We start from the raw sequence: 17,542 nt of genomic DNA, 5'->3' as shown, positions 1-17,542 counted from the left end.
CTCAATTTTGGGAGGGTCTGCAATAGAGGATTATCAGAATCAAGAATTAAGATTTCTTAACAAAACAATGTTTTAATTTTAGAATGGTTATGCAGAATAAGCCACCTCATAAATATTGTACCTCTGCTTTCCATATGACTATGTAAGATGCTTTTGACGTACACCTGTACTTATACTCTGAAGGAGTTGGGGTTGAAAGAAAATGCAGTTTCACCTACCTGATTCTTTGCCCTAGTGCTGTCTTCTTCTGCCTGAAGCTCCGATCTATGGACAGAGCCTCAGTGTAATCACGTATACTGGAGAGACATTAAGGTGGTTCTAAAGGCTAAACATTTTTTATACCTTAATGCATTCTCTGCATTAAGGTTAAAAACCTTCCCATGTCTGTGCTTCTTCCTCCCTAAACACTTACGTGTCACCACTCTCAGTCTAGGGCTGTCCCTTCTGGCAGTCTCAATCTCCTCTTTTCCTGCATACACAGGACATAATGGCAGCAGCAGGAGCCATTGGCTGTAAGGAAGGAGTGGGGGTGCCCAACTTGGGGGCAGCTTGCTATGGGGGCACTTGGAAGGGAGGAGGAGCCTAAATATGTGATGGGGACCCTAGAAGAGGAGGAAAGGGATCACTCTGTGCAATATCACTGCACAGAGCAAATAAGTATAACATGTTTATTATTTTAATAAAAATAAACCTGAAGCTTTACAGTTGCTTTAACCTTGTATTGTAAGTTTAGGAGGCTGGAGTGCAACTGGAGCAGCTGCAGGGTACCGGTTGCAGTGCTGGAGGGAATCTCCTAGAGCAGGGATATGCAATTAGCGGACCTCCAGCTGTTGCTAAACTACAAGTGCCATCATGCCTCTGCCTCTGGCTGTCATGCTTATGGCTCTAAGAGTCTTGCTATGCCTCATGGGAATTGTAGTTCTGCAACAGCTGGAGGTCCGCTAATTGCATATCCCTGTCCTAGAGCAAGGAGTTTTTTTTACCTTAATCTTCTCTTGGACTAAATGAGCAATTTGCCCTTGCAGTGGCCTGCAAGTGTGTGTGTGTGTGGGGGGGGGGGGGGGGCAATGTAAGAGTAGAGTTTTAAACTTCCCTGGAGTTGAGCTTTAAGCATGACATTTACAAAGTACACTAATGCTTTCAAGCAAAAGTAATCAACAAAACAAATAAATATGTATGTGGTTTTACAAGTTGTTATTCCTTAGAAGCAGTGGCTGAATCCTTTTTTTTTCCCCTTTTTCAGATTTTTTTCTTTACACCTGGTGATCTTGCCTATCACACTTTCTGTCCTAGGGTAACAAAGCACACTGTTCTATACCAAGGGAGGAGGAGCATTATCAATCTAGGCTGTTCTCTTCAATTGAACTACAAACTCCTTCTCTTCTCCTCATCTCCAGTACATAGAGGGTTGTTAATCTATAGTTAGCTGGGAAACCTTATAGCATTGTTTAAATTTTCAGTTTAATCCACAGGAAGGTACAAGAACAAAAGATTTCTGATCAACAGATATTTTTCTGTGCTTGGAGTAAATCTAATGAACCTGAAAACAGAAAACGAATGCAGCTTTGTTCTCCTGTTTTAATATACTTAACAAGCTGTAAATTACTTTTGTTCTGTAAATGGCGACAACACTGACTAACAATCCCAAATGTATTTCCAGTGAAATATGTGTTGGTGAGAATTATGGGAAACAATTAAATTGATTTGTTTTATATATATATATATATATATATATATATATATATATATATATATATATATATATATATATATATATATATATATATATATATATATATATATATATATATATATATATATATATATAATTTTTTTCTTTTCTTTCAACCTAACAATAGTCATAGCATGCAGAAAACAAGCATTAACAGTACGCATTCGATTTTATTGACAAGATATCACCTTTTTGATTTGATGAGATAAAAATGATTTGTCATCTTGATGTTAATAAAAAATTATTTGTTCTTTGTGCCACAGCTGCTGCCAACCGCACAGACCCAGTGTTCGACACACTGAGGACTGGAGTTATCATGGCAAATAAGGAGAGAAAAAAGGGACAAGACGACAAGAAAAATGTAAGAAATCCAAAGTCTGAATCTAAAGACAAAAGACAATTAGATCTTAGTTATGTTTTATATGAAGACTGAACTTTACCTTTATATGAGGTAGTTTTCAAATTCTACACTTTACACTTACTATATGAATTTTATTAACTTTGACATGTTTAAGAAGAGGTATACTCTATTTTATATGTATTATTATGTAATTCTTTAGAATACATTTTCAATGAAAATCTCTAAAACTGTCCACTTTAAACTCAACACAAATGACCTGAGGGCGCTCAGTGAGAAAAAGAGGTTTAACCATACTGCCACCATAAGACCCCTTTCATACGGGGGCAACGGGCGCATTAGTGTAGTTTAAGAGGGGCTTTTCGGCTGCTAACGGGGCGCTTTTAACCCCAAGGGAGGGGTTAAAAACTCCCATGTTGCGGTGCTTCTGAATCGCTTTTCAGGCGCTTCGGAAGCGCTGCCCATTCATCCCAATGGGAGGGGTGTTTTTGGAGCGTTAAATACAGAGCTCTCAAACCCCCCCAAAGATGCTGCTTGCAGGACTTTTCGGAATGTCCTGCAAGCACAACACCCCATTGTGAAAAGTTACACTCAAATTAATGGGAGGCCGTTTTCAGGCACTTAGCAGAGGCTATTTCCAGCACTACAATGCCTGAAAACTGCCCCAGTGTGAAAGGGGTCTAAATGTTACAGCTGCAGTGACACTAGCACTAACACTAGCGACAATAGCGACTTCCAGCCACTATAGCAGCTGGAAATTTGTTGACCTTTTTATTGCAGGCTGCTGGCTATGCGGTAGTAGCCACCCATTCATTTTGACATGGTAGGGAACATGCCCTCTTGCCTTGACCCCCCCCCCCCCCATCTGCAATATGTCCCAAGCTTACCTATCCCTCCTGGGTGCTTGCAGCCTACATGAGAGATTTCAGGAGGGAGAGCACATAAAGAAATGAACATCTATTTGCTGATCTGTCATACAAAGAATGAACCCAAAAACACTCAGCTTTGAGCATTTCTGGGTTTAGTTTTTTTGAACTCCAGCTGCTCTGGCTGGGAAAGAAGCTGATTGGGCAAAATTTTGGGTACTGATATTTTTCATGGTTGGCATATTTGGTATCTGTTTATTTGAGACAACCTCATCTTTTATATTTCACCAAACAAATTAGGTATTTTTTTTAGTGTTTTTTTGCTCTAAAATTAATTTGTGTGTATTTACTAAAAGTATAAATTTAAGAGTACTGCAAATATCCTGTGGCATAAAAGAAAAACTGCAACTACCACCATTTTGTTCTACAAGATCTATTTTTTCCGAAATTATAAAATGTTTTGAGGTTTAAGCTGCGTTTTCTTTTCCAATTATTTTTATTCCAAATTTGAAAAGGATCACATGTTTCCAACATTGTCGAACATAAAAATGAAAGTATGCCAACATATAATAACAATAAATCTAAGCTCAAAAGAAAATAATATAGATGTAGCTTGTGAATATATTTTGATGAGCATACCTCTTATATAACTTTGCTCAATGAGCTATCGCAAATATTCAACAATAGAGTATAAGGTCAAAGAAATATACCTGTACTCACATTCCCTATCGCTCCTGTTGAAGGAAATTGGAGAGAGAGAGAGAGAGGGAAAATGGGATGAGAAGACCAGCAATTCATCACATAGGTTGGACTTGATGGACTCGTGTCTTTTGTCAGCCTCACCTACTATGTAACTATGTAACATAGGTTCCCATGAGTACGGAACCCAATGGGCGTGAGAGGGCAAAACCGAAGACCGTAACAACCGTTCTCAACTCCTACACATTACTTATAGCACAGGGTCTTTTATTGTGTAGCTCACTGGCAGATAAAAAGGAACATATAAGGGAAATAATAATAATAAATAAAGGAGTATGTGGTAAGAAAAAACCGAATAAGAAGGAAAAAGGGGGAGACTTCGGAAAGAAGAAAGATGAGAAGAGAAAGGGAAAGGGGAAGAATAAAATGAGAGAAAGAGTGCACCCTATCACATCAAAGTATGGCTAACTGAGAGTACTTCATAAGACATCTGATAACTAATGAATCCATGGCTTCCATACTTTATTAAAATAAGCCTTTTTGTTGAGTAATATGGCCGAAAGGCGTTCATTGACCTTTATCTAGGATAACTTGTTTTTCACCAGGTCATGGACAGGCAGTGTTTTCATGTAGAAAATATGCAATTTTGTATGTGTGTGCAAAATGAAAAATGGCTTTGGCAGCAAAAGAGCTAATCTTTGCATAGTCTAAGGCTGCTTTACTAAGACTTGACAAAATGTTCAATGGTCATTCATAGCAACTGCTTCTTGCTAAAAATATTTTTTTGTGTTTTTAAATGCGCAAGATATAAACTTACTAAATGATAACAAACAACTGTCATTAAAAATAAGCTGTAAGATGAGCTGTGTTTTTTTTAAAATGCATCTTTTTTAACTTTTGAACCGTAAGAAAAAAATGGCTAACAAAGTAAAAAAAATTACCGTATAAAATGTTAATCAAACTGGCTCAATCTGTTCTCAAAAAATAAATAAAAAATAAATAAATAAAACTGGGATATATAGTAGGTAAAATAATTCAAAAGTGAACCATTTATCAATCTAAAAAATTTTTCTTGAATAATGAAAAAGATATAAAAAAACGTTTACTTTTTATTAAATTTCTATACAGCAAAATTATCAGCCCAAATTGTAAAGAAAACAGTTCAAATAGTAAGGGAACCTAGTACAAGAGCAGTGTTCTCTGTTATTCAATATAACAATAAAAAGGCACTGTGAACATAAAATATGCATTATATAAAATAAACACCAGTTTGAAGGCCCAAGTGATGAGATGTGTGACAAATAACATTGGAAAACTGGTTAAGTGGCAATCAGATGTCACGTCAGTGGTGTACCGGAAGGGATACAGTGAACATTGGGTCTGACCGCAGTTTAATAGATCATGCAGGCTGAATCACTTTAGCAATGCTGGATTGTTTTAGCCTCTTGTGAGTGTGTTTTTACTACAATAAAACACGTTATAGTAAAATGGATTTATACTATTGGAGCCCCTTTTTCTTTCTTGTTTACCATATGGGGAGTTCCACAAGAAAGGAGAGTCAGGATCGGAAACCATGTTAGATGGAAGTCATCTGTATAAGCGTTAAATGCCAATCTGTAAAAAAGAGGCATTGCTGCTTTGTAAATTCTAGTCTGCTGGGAGAACTGTTGCAGGATGGGCTAATATTTATTTGAGCACTGAAGCACTTTTTATTCATGGAGGAGAGACTGAACTTTCCTGAGTAGAGTTTATTTAGAACTGTTGCAGGATGGACTAATCTCTTTTTTGCATACACCTGGTCACTTGGGCTTTCGCACTAGTGTTTATTTTCTATAACACATATTTTATGTTCACAGCGCCTTTCTTCATGTTATATTGTATTTCATATTTTGGGTGTTTTGAATGAAGATTGCGGTGATGTGTTGCACATTGCATTAAAGCGGGAGTAAACCCAGTTTAAAAAAACACTTACATTCCCGGCATGCCGGAAATGCTAACTTTCACATTGGTTGTACTCTCAAACAAACTTTCAAACCATCCAATGTCTGGTTTCATAACTGATCACATGTGCAGCATTATGGCAGTTGAAGAATCATTAGAATCCAAGATGGCAGCTTCCGTGACTGAAAACTATAGAAGGGTTTACTTCCACTTTAATATTATTTTTGGGGTATTGTATGTCTGCAGCGCTAAGTTTGGTGATTAGATTTATGTTCCCTGTTATAATCGAAGTCCATTGGATTGGTTTATTAACCACTTCAGCCCCGGAAGGATTTACCCTCTTCCCGACCAGAGCACTTTTTGCGATATGGCACTGCGTCGCATTTACTGACAATTGTTCGGTCATGCAATGTTGCACCCAAACAACACTGACATCATTTTTTTCTCCACAAATAGAGCTTTCTTTTGATGGTATATGATCACCTCTGCGTTTTTTATTTTTTGCGCTATAAGCAAAAAAACGTGACAATTTGGAAAAAAAAGCAATATTTTTTACTTTTTGCTATAATAAATATCCCCAAAAATATATAAAAAACATTTTTCTATATATTTTCTCAGTTTAGGCTGATATGTATTCTTCTACATATTTTTGGTAAAATAAAATCGCAATAAGCGTATATTGATTGGTTTGCGCAAACGTTATAGCGTCTACAAAATAAGGGATAGATTTTTGGCATTTTTATTATAATTTTAATATTACTGTGTAAATGACACTGGAAGGGAAGGGGTTACACACTAGGGGGTAATCAAGGGCTTACGTGTGTCCTAGGGAGTGATTCTAACTGTGGGGGGATGGCCTACCACTGACATGACAGCGATCACTGCTCCTGATCACAGGAAGCAGTAGATCCCTGTCATGTCACTAGGCAGAATGGGGAAATGCCTTGTTTACATAGGCATCTCCCCATTCTGCCACTTTGTGACACGATCACGGGTCCCCGGCAGACATCGAATCCGCGGGACCCACGGACATGGTCACAGAGAACGCGGCGGGCACATGTGCACCCACAATTCCGCGATTTAAAGGGGACGTACCTGTACGACCATTTGTCCAGCCATGCCATTGTGCTGACATACATCGGTGTGCGCTGGTTAGCATGTGGTTAAAAATAAATAGGCCCTTCACTTTGTAATGGAAATTGGACATTGCAAGGGAATTTTGCCAAACTTTAATGAATGTGGTAAAATTTCACTTTGCAAAGAATGTACAATCACTTTCAATGGAAATAAAAAAAAAACATTTTGCTTGCACATGATTAGAAGAGGGATGTCAGCGAAGGAAGTTAACTTGCAATGTGCCACTTCCCTTGCAAAGTGTCTATTTGCCTTTAAATAATAAACTACTATGTAAAAATTAACCAATAAAATTTTAGAAGAACATGTCAAATAAATGTCCACCAATATATTTGGCGCTATATAAAACCTGTATAATAATAATATAATAATATATGAAGCACCAAGTCAGAAGGATATTTTACTTTTAGCATAACAAGTCCTATTTTTTAACCAGACTGTGTAATTTTATGATTGAATTGAACTGTGGTATCATGTTAACTCTGAAATGGATCAAGAATACTTCATGGGTCAAGAATACTTCAACATTTCTAGGGCATCTGGAGCATGTGCCCTAGCAAGTGCCTTGCATCTGCAAAATCCAAACATTGGCATTACAATGGCTTATTAGTGCTGTTTACTATAGGAATATTATCTTTACTGACCTATACAACTATACAGGGAAATAACCTGCTTCTATCTTAGCTGAGCCTGATACAAAGACTTAAATCCATGTGCAGCTCAGGCTTGTGACCTACCTTATAACTTTTAGGACATATTTTTCTAAAATGTCTATCCACATGGCAGGCTCTCCAACAGGGCACTACTCGTGTGGAATATTAGTATAGTGGGTTCAGAATTATGGCTTAAACCCCATCAATTTTGATCATGCTACCATCTATGTTGGTGACCATCAGTGACCTAGATCTTTCATGGCAAAGGGCACCTTTGTCTGGTTGATGAAGGGACCTTGTGCCTCCAAATTTTTATATGATTTCTACTCCAGTTAGCTATGTTTTATTCTCAATGACTTTGTTTCTTATTACACACACACATATTATATGTAGTTTCTTTAGCTGTGCTGTCATTTTCTTAGAGAAAACAGCATTTTTTTAAAATGGTTTTTGCTTTATCAGCTCTCCTGAGAATCGAAGCTTGAACTTTTCCAAGGTCTTCCAGTTTTTCTTTGCTGTGAAAACAGGTGCAGTGTTTGAATGGAAAACAAGCGAAGCACTGATATGATAATTGTGTCCATAATATTATGTGAAGTCTTTGGATAAAAGAGATTCATTTCATTAAAATTGTCCTTGTCTCTATCTGCCTGTATTTATATAACTGGGTCATTTCCCATTAGCCTGCTGCTATGATTGACGAGGAGCCTGAGCCCCCCAAACAAGAAGAAGGCAAGCAGGAAGGAGGTAAGAATTTTCCCCACCGTATTTGAATGTGGCAACTAATCAAATTCAAGTATGTAAGCGTTCAGTACTGTGTTGTCTTCTGTTTGGTATATTGTTTTATGAACATTTTATTATGTACAGTTCACCTTACAACCTGTGAACAAATATGTCAAGCACACAGATTAACCAGGTAATGGCTGCTTTCCGTAATATTATCTCTGACATGAAGGTCGAACTTATGATTCTGCCGAAGGTCAGTTTAGCCTTTTATCCTCTCCATGCAGTTAACGAGCACCAATTATAAATGAGTAATAATAATTGCAAATCCTGTGTTTTAATTGTTTCTGAAAAGAGCTTTGAGGTCTCGCAATGAAATGTGCTACACAAGGGCTGTCATTTTCACCACTGTTGTCTTGTTTAATCCCAGATTCTCCTGATGGTGACAAGAAAGGTGACAAAAACCCACAGGATGCAAAGGTAATTGCTGATCTGCAAATGTTTTTTGTTCTACAAAAGTGGCAGGCAAGAAAGTTGATTTTAGGGGGGTAGCACACGTTTATGATTCTACTTTTACTTTGCAGTTATATTAATAAGAACAATTCTAGTTTTAATGTTATTACTAATTAATGTGCTGTTAATATAAAATCTTTTGAGATATGCCATAAAACTATACATTAAACATGAAACCATGAGAACTGGAGATCTCCACTGGCATTAGGTGTCTGTGACTGATGGTGAATCACCATGCGGTACTAAGTGACAAGTATACCAGCTGCAGTCCTGTGTAATATGTGCATTTCTAGTGGTGGAAGAAAAGACAATAAGGCTTGGTTCACATATGAGCACGCAGCAACTCACAGCAGGAGTCCGATGTGTCCTCGTTTACTGTTTCGGGCCAGATTTCAGTCTGAATTTTTGGCTGAATTCAGACCTGAAATGGACCAAAAGACGCACATCGTTCCTGTGCAAATCTCACCGGAGCCGCTGCGGAGATATGTGAACCAACTCCATAGAGAGCTGGTCACAATTGCCTGTTATTGCAAATTGGATGTGGGGAAACCGCATCCAATTTGCACTAGTCTGGAGCCAGCCTAAAGGAATTCTGAGTAAATTATATTCCAGCAAAAAATTGGCACCACTGGAGCAATGGATCAAATACTGACTTACCAGAACTGGGTATGTATAAGTATATTAGCCTTAAATAGATTTTAATCGTTTCTAATTTATTTAAAAAATTGTAGAACTATTATAGTGATTTGTGATGAGGAAATAATTGGAGCACAAGCAGATATTTTCCTCCCCAAACACTTACGAAGCCATGCATATTCAGAGTATACCATGACTTGAATCACCAGCCATATGCATTCATTGGCAACGGGGAATTTCCCTTTTCAGTGATTGCCAAAGTATATCTGGAAAACCATGTAGTTTATAGAGAGCTTGACTGGAAGCCAAATATGTGATACTGGAAGATGTCCAGTTAATATCTATGGGTATCCTAATGTGTTGCTATATATAGATTACATTTTTTTTTACTGTGGTTCAATTAAATTAAATTAAATGGTAATAACTGTAGATACATATGTAAAGGTTTCAGTAAAACCATTTAAAGTGGTTGTAAAGGCTGAATGTTTTTCTGCATTCTTTGCATTAAGGTAAAAAAAACTTCTGTTGTCAGCTCCCCCCTGCCCTCCCAAATGCTTACCTGAGCCTGATTCTGCACTGCTCTCTCTCTTCCTCCTCACTGTGTCAATCAAACCCAGTGGAGAGGGAGCCTGGGACACAGAGCACAGTTCGGAAATTGAGCTTGCACATGTGCCACAACAGGAAGCAGCTTCCTATGGTAGCACACGGAGAGAAAGCTCCACTCTTGTAAATATCCAGGGGTAATGCTGATAGCCATGCCCTCTGCAAAATCGTTTTATCCCACTGTAGTTCAATTAGCTCTACATGACAGTGAAATTCCTGCTCTGGATTAAGGAGCAGTATAGCAGGATTGCCATCTCATCACAAAAAGCTGCATGACTTTGCTGGCAGGCTCAACAGGTATTTGTGAGACTTTTCTGGAAGACTAACTTAAAAATATAAGTGCAGATGCACATACAACTAAGTGCCGTCACACTGTTTTTAATAGTAAGCCATAGTTCTACTTTATAGTAGATGATAAGTGTTAAATGCCTTTTTGGCTCTTCTGTTTTCCTTGTGTTGCACAACCCCCATAGTAGCCGCTGGATAGAATGGGTCCTCTGTACTTTGCCTTGACCTTCTCAAGAACCTCAGCCCCTCTGACACACCAGGTCGAGTGTACAAACATACAATATCGCAGGAATTCACTGAAAGTAAAACTTTGTACCCAGCATTAGCGCTATTAAAGGAAACAGGCACCAAACTAGATAGTAAAATCAAACCTCATATATTGTTACCCAATATGGTTGCTAACTTGGCAAGCATAAAATGGATTAACAATCGTAATAACACAATTTAGCATACAAAGTGATTAACAGTAGGGACTAGGCGTAAGATGACATTTGGCATCCAGATCAGCATAAACTGTGGCAGGCCCACCTCAAGTGCAGCAGTAGGGAAGTTTAATCTACAGAGTGCTGGAACTATACTGCCATAGTACATTTATGGTAGCGACGCTAGTCCTAGACTGACTGGGTATGCACTGTTCAAAGGAAAAGGAGGATAGTAGTAGAGGGGGCAGGGGAACAAAAGTGACTTGTGAATAATTACTATGGGAGGGGCCCTTTAAGTGGGTCACTTCACTTAACGACTGTGAAGTATAGGTACCGTATAGGTATGGTATAGTATTGGCACAGGTGCAAGGTAGATGTGGTTCAGATGCAATAAAGGTTTGGTATTATGCAGTATAGAGTTGGTATTGGTATAGTCTAGGATTGGAATAAGTGTGGTATAGAGTACAGTATGGGTGCAATATACAGTAATTTGGGTACACTTAGTGTCCTCCTTCCAGTGGCTCAGTCCCTTCTAGAAGTTTCAGCAATGGATAGATAGCTCTGTCAACAGTCCCTGTGATGCTGCAGGGACCTCTCACTTTAGAAGGGGGGCATACTTGGTTTCTCCCTGAAAGCCTCCAGTGATCAGCAGTGGGAAGCAGAGGGTGAGTTGATGCTCCAGTCTCCCTGCAGCAGAGGTGCAGGTGCTGTGATATGGGTGGTGCTGCACTGCCCCTGGGTGTCACTCTTAGTCTCAGGCTTTGGATCTTTGTTGGTATGGTCATTCACTGACAGGGGAATTTCCAGACAGAGATGCCCTCTCTCTACCTCAATTGGTGCCAAGAGGAAGAATTTCCTGGGAAGTATAATAAAAATCATCTCTCCTCTCCTCCTACTGCACAGTGCATATTGGGATCTGTAGTGTAAGGAGTCTATTCATTCCATTATATGGCTGCCATCTCAAACTACAACTCCTAGGCTTCCCAGCGCTCTGCATGGCAAAATGATTGGCTTTAGTTCTAAAGTTTGATTGGCTTTAGTTCCCCCCTGTTGGCCAGAGGACAATGGTGCAGCATTACATCAGTATTTTAGTAAAGGGAGAGAAGAATAAAAGGCAATGTTTCCTTCTCTATATTGTTGTAGTCCAGCACCTGAGTTCAGGTTTAAAATTCCAGCTCATATTATGGATTTTGTGTGCCAAGAGAATGAAGGACCTGCGTGATATATATTTTCTTAAGGAGTTTGACTCTCAAAGTGTGGCGTAGATGCATCATCCAAGCACTTCTCTACTACCAATACAGTAATTGAATTACTTTCATCCCAACCCACTATGCATTGCAATACATTTCTCCAAATCCATGATATCAATTATATACAATAAAGCACCAGCCAAACACTTTCTCAACCACACCATTCCTGCACTGTCCAGATGTCAGTGAATACCTGCTATGACATAAATAACTTATATTTTACTCTATTCTCTTTGACTGTTGCAGAATAAGAAGGCACAGCCAGGGTTTATGCAATCTCATTATTTTGTTGCTCTTTACCGGTTTAAAGCACTAGAAAAAGATGACCTTGATTTCCAGTAAGTATTTGTTTTAATGATTCTATTACTGTCTACTCCCATGACTGGTCTTTAAAGAGGAACTAAACCCACCAATTTAATTATTTTCCCAAAGAAAGCTTAAAGTAATAGTAACCTTTTTATTTTATTTTAAAAGAGGTGGTCTAGAGCTAATAAGGATGGTTCCTTAGAAATTTTCCTCTCCTCATCTTCCAGCTGGTTCCCCTACTGTTGCCCCTGCCTTCCTGTTTGCATGCTCCTGGCTGGGACCTAAGCCAAACTATGTTTGCCCATAAAAGATGTAGGTTCAGTCAGCGCAAATATATATAACCTTAAACAAAAATAACAAAGCAGCTGAACACTAAAGGCGAATATAACAAAACCTCAAAGAAATACTAGATACGTAACAGTGCAGCGCTAATAATAAACCCTCTAAATATTCAAAGTCCTTTACAGTGTAGTAAACAGAGAGCTAGATAAAGAAATAGAGACAGTTGATAGTGACGTTCTCCTCTGTGGTGGTTAGAGTACATGCAAATATCCTTATAGTGCAGGCTAAATCCGTGATTCCACCACCAACTAGCCAAACCGCTCACCTCAGATCGTAGACCCCTGAGCTAACAGATGGGTCAAATGCACATTCCTCCACTAACAGTGGGATGAGACGGGGTAGGATGAGACTTTTTGTCACTTTACACAGCCTCCAATTGTTGCTCTTGCTTTGCAACCATGGTGCCATAAAATACAGTAAAGAATATATAGTGTACTGAATGGCTGTAATTTTAATTATTAAAATGACAGGTACTCACATACAAAGCACCATGACCCTAATGCTGGGGTAAAAGGCATGTAGTCTTTCCAGACAGTATATTTCAATAAGGTAGCTGCAGTGGCGTTCCAGGGTCCTCCCGCACGTGTATCATCCTAAACGAGACTTCCCCAGCGGATGTTTGTTCATAGAAGCACACAGTGTGTAGCATGCCACGCCCCTGCTCCCTCCTCCTCCCTTTCTCTAGTAAATTAGATAACAGCTGTAGCAGCCTATCAATTCTCTATTAGAGAGATTCTACAAGCCAGCTGTTCGGGGGAAGCAGAATCTGGATTTGGCTACGGTGAAGGAAATTAGACTTGATGTGTTGGAGAATAATAACAGTTTTCTTTTGGAGCGCTTTTCATACTTAAAGCTCCTTGTGGTCTGGTCAGGTTAGATTTGTAGAATATACTTAAATATAGAAAGAGTTTGTTTTAAACAACTACTAATTACAAATATATGTTCTAATGGCTATTCAAATACAAACTATTTGAATATTATCAAAATATAATTATTTTATTATTATTCTTTAAAGACCATGCTATTCCTTAAAAAAGTTTGCTGTTTTTCATTCATAAAAAGAAAACCCTGTTTAATTTACCTAATCATCTTGTTGCTCATGGTTTAAAACTTGATAAAGTATTATCACCGAAAGTATGCTTCTTCTGTTTCCTTATACTAAATTACTTTGAATTTCCTCTTAGTGCTGGAGATAGAATTACAGTTATTGATGACTCCAATGAAGAGTGGTGGAGAGTAAGTAATATTTAGTGTGTACATATTCCCAATACAGTGTAGCCAATGGGATACATTCAACTGACATAAATGCTGCAGCACACAATATCAATACCTAAAGGTATGTGCAGAACTGCCAGTTTTCTTGCTATATTTAACAAATTACTTGTAGCAACTCTTCAAAGTAATTTATTACCAGTAAAATGTAACTTGTTATTCAAATAATTTTCACCTGCACTGTCCACTATTTTCTCAGCTGCTGTATCAGGTCACCCCTAGTATGATCACGACCTATAATTCAAATATATATACAGTGCTTCAGCCAAAAATTCATATGTGTTCATTTCAATTCTCCAGTTCATGCAAACACATTCATACATTTGATAATAAATATGATATAAAACTTCATCTGTGTCCATATATAAATTCAAATGTTCTATAAAAATTCATGTGTCCAACTATATATACATATATATATATATATATATATATATATATATATATATATATATATATATATATATATATATATATATATATATATATATATATATGTATACACAGTATATATGAAGTGTTCTGATTCAAAATAAAAGTGCTCATTCAATGAGCATTGGAGACGGGACTGGCATTAGGAAAGAGTTTTATCTTGGTGCTGGGAGAAAGCACTGGGTAATTTTAGTGTTACTGGTAGTGATGGACGAACTTCCGACGGGACGTTTCGCGAACGCGAAACGCGAACGGGCACAAACGTTCGCGAAAACGACCGTTCGCCGCGGGCTCCATTGACTTCAATGGGAGGCGAATTTCGCAAACCTTTAGGTCGAATTTGCGGCCACGGGGTAATTATTAGGGGGTAGCACGTAGTCCCACCACCTGGACAATAGCATAATACATGTATGAGGTGAATTTGGGATCGATAACTACAAGCATTTTTTTTTTATTTGGGAAATTGTTCTGACAATTCAGGACTATGGAGCTAATGAAGGCAATGGAGGAGAGGGAAGGTCAGGGACCAGGGTAGGCAAACAAGAGGGTGCAGGAGATACAGAGCACTGACAGCAGCACCGTAATACAGAGCACTGACATCAGCACCGTGACATACAGCGCTGACAGCAGCTCCGTGACATACAGCGCTGACAGCAGCTCCGTGACATACAGCGCTGACAGCAGCTCCGTGACATACAGCGCTGACAGCAGCTCCGTGACATACAGCGCTGACAGCAGCTCCGTGACATACAGCGCTGACAGCAGCACCGTGACATACAGCGCTGACAGCAGCTCCGTGACATACAGCGCTGACAGCAGCTCCGTGACATACAGCGCTGACAGCAGCTCCGTGACATACAGCACTGACAGCAGCTCCGTGACATACAGCGCTGACAGCAGCTCCGTGACATACAGCGCTGACAGCAGCACCGTGACATACAGCGCTGACAGCAGCTCCGTGACATACAGCGCTGACAGCAGCTCCGTGACATACAGCGCTGACAGCAGCTCCGTGACATACAGCACTGACAGCAGCTCCGTGACATACAGCGCTGACAGCAGCTCCGTGACATACAGCGCTGACAGCAGCACCGTGACATACAGCGCTGACAGCAGCTCCGTGACATACAGCGCTGACAGCAGCACCGTGACATACAGCGCTGACAGCAGCTCCGTGACATACAGCGCTGACAGCAGCTCCGTGACATACAGCGCTGACAGCAGCACCGTGACATACAGCGCTGACAGCAGCTCCGTGACATACAGCGCTGACAGCAGCTCCGTGACATACAGCGCTGACAGCAGCTCCGTGACATACAGCGCTGACAGCAGCTCCGTGACATACAGCGCTGACAGCAGCTCCGTGACATACAGCGCTGACAGCAGCACCGTGACATACAGCGCTGACAGCAGCTCCGTGACATACAGCGCTGACAGCAGCTCCGTGACATACAGCGCTGACAGCAGCTCCGTGACATACAGCGCTGACAGCAGCTCCGTGACATACAGCGCTGACAGCAGCTCCGTGACATACAGCGCTGACAGCAGCTCCGTGACATACAGCGCTGACAGCAGCTCCGTGACATACAGCGCTGACAGCAGCACCGTAAGCAGCCCCAGGAGGAAGTCAGCACAGCACAGGGATGGTGTGATCCCCTCATAATAAGAACCCCCAGGAGGAAGTCAGCACAGCACAGGGATGGTGTGATCCCCTCATAATAAGAACCCCCAGGAGGAAGTCAGCACAGCACAGGGATGGTGTGATCCCCTCATAATAAGAACCCCCAGGAGGAAGTCAGCACAGCACAGGGATGGTGGGAGCCCCTCATAATAAGAACACCCAGGAGGAAGTCAGCACAGCACAGGGATGGTGGGAACCCCTCATAATAAGCAGCCCCAGTAGAAATATGACACCGCTCAACCTCTTCAAAGAGGAGGGTAGGGGCATATAGTACGGTGTGCTTTTTTGGGTCAGGGAAGTGAGCCAAATGAATTAAGAAGGTCTGTGTGCTTGATTCCAAAAATTGTTTATAGACATATACATGGTCTACTGATCACATGTGTTGAATTCCTCCGAGATCCATGCCTCATTCATTTTTAGAAATGTGAGGTAGTTAACACTGTGGTGAGCTAGGCGAGTACGCTTATCGGTCACAATCCCCCCTGCTGCGCTGAACGTCCTTTCGGACAGGACACTGGATGAGGGGCAAGCCAACAGTTCGATTGCAAATTGGGCAAGCTCTGGCCAGAGGTCAAGCCTGCCCACCCAGTAGTCTAGGGGTTCATCACTCCTCAGAGCGTCCACATCGGCCGTTAACCCAATGTAGTCGGACACCTGACGGTCTAGGCGTTCCCTGATGCTGGATCCGGATGACACCTGTCGATGGGTCGGCTGAAAGAATGACCTCATATCCGAAGTCACCAACACATCTTCAAACCGGCCTCTTCTTGCAGGCGCTGTTGGATTGGTACCCGCAAATCCTTCTCTGGGAGTGGGAATTGCTCCTCTGCCAGCGCACGCAAAAGCAGAATGCAGCATTTCTCGAAGCAAGGCCTGGAAGTGCTGCATTCTGACAGCCCTCTGCGACGGCGGTAACATTTCCGCCATTTTGTGTTTGTACCGGGGGTCTAAGTACGTTGCCACCCAGTACTGGTCCTTGACCCTCATGCTTTTTATACGGGGGTCCCTATTAAAACACTGGAGCATGAAGGCCCCCATTTGCACTAAAGTGGAAGCGGTGTGGTGGCCTGGCTCCTGCTCATCATCCAGGATAATGTCGTCCTCTTCATTCTCCTCTCCCCATCCTCGCACAACAGGGATCCCAGAAAGGTTTAAAGCATGCTCTTCTTGCTCCTGCTCATCCGCCCCGGCACCATCCTCCTCTGACTCCTCATCAGACTCCTGTTGTTGACTTGTCTCAGATAGAGTAGCCCCCCCTGGGAATTCATCCAGCATTGCGACTTCCTCATCTTCCCGCTCCTGCTCCTCCACAGCCTGATCAATGACACGACGCAATGCACGCTCCAGAAAGAAGGCATAAGGTACCATGTCACTGATGGCGCCATGGCTGCGACTGACCAGTTTGGTGATCTCCTCAAATGGCCGCAGAAGTCTGCATGTGTCGCGCATGAGCAGCCACTGGCGCGGTGAAAAAAAACCCAGCTCCCCAGAACCGTTTCTTTCGCAGAGTTCATACAGGTAGACGTTAACTGCACGTTTCTGCTGGAGCAGCCTATCAAGCATATAGAAGGTTGAGTTCCATCGCGTCGGGCAATCGCAAATAAGACGTCTGACCGGCAGATGGTGTCGCCGCTGAATGTCAGCAAGGCGAGCCATGGCCGTGTAAGATCTTCTGAAATGGGCCGAGATTTTCC

General features: G+C 40.9%; 1 protein-coding gene across 3 annotated transcripts in view; it reads left to right on the top strand.

The window, feature by feature from the left end:
- Nucleotides 1-17,542, top strand: part of STAC3 (SH3 and cysteine rich domain 3) — a 172,390-nt gene that overhangs the window by 139,794 nt on the left and 15,054 nt on the right. For all 3 annotated transcript variants that reach the window (XM_077483574.1, XM_077483575.1, XM_077483573.1), the window contains 5 exons: nt 1,996-2,093; nt 8,064-8,127; nt 8,534-8,583; nt 12,062-12,153; nt 13,648-13,699. In XM_077483574.1, the coding sequence (XP_077339700.1) occupies nt 1,996-2,093; nt 8,064-8,127; nt 8,534-8,583; nt 12,062-12,153; nt 13,648-13,699 (356 nt within the window). The remainder of the gene's footprint in view (nt 1-1,995; nt 2,094-8,063; nt 8,128-8,533; nt 8,584-12,061; nt 12,154-13,647; nt 13,700-17,542) is intronic.

The sequence above is a fragment of the Lithobates pipiens genome, unplaced genomic scaffold (assembly GCF_037356315.1).
Source record: "Lithobates pipiens isolate NorthernLeopardFrog02 unplaced genomic scaffold, aLitPip1_a1.2 Scaffold_16, whole genome shotgun sequence".
NCBI lineage: Eukaryota > Metazoa > Chordata > Amphibia > Anura > Ranidae > Lithobates > Lithobates pipiens.
Note: the sequence above shows the minus strand (reverse complement) of the source record. Positions and strands in the feature narration are given on the sequence as shown.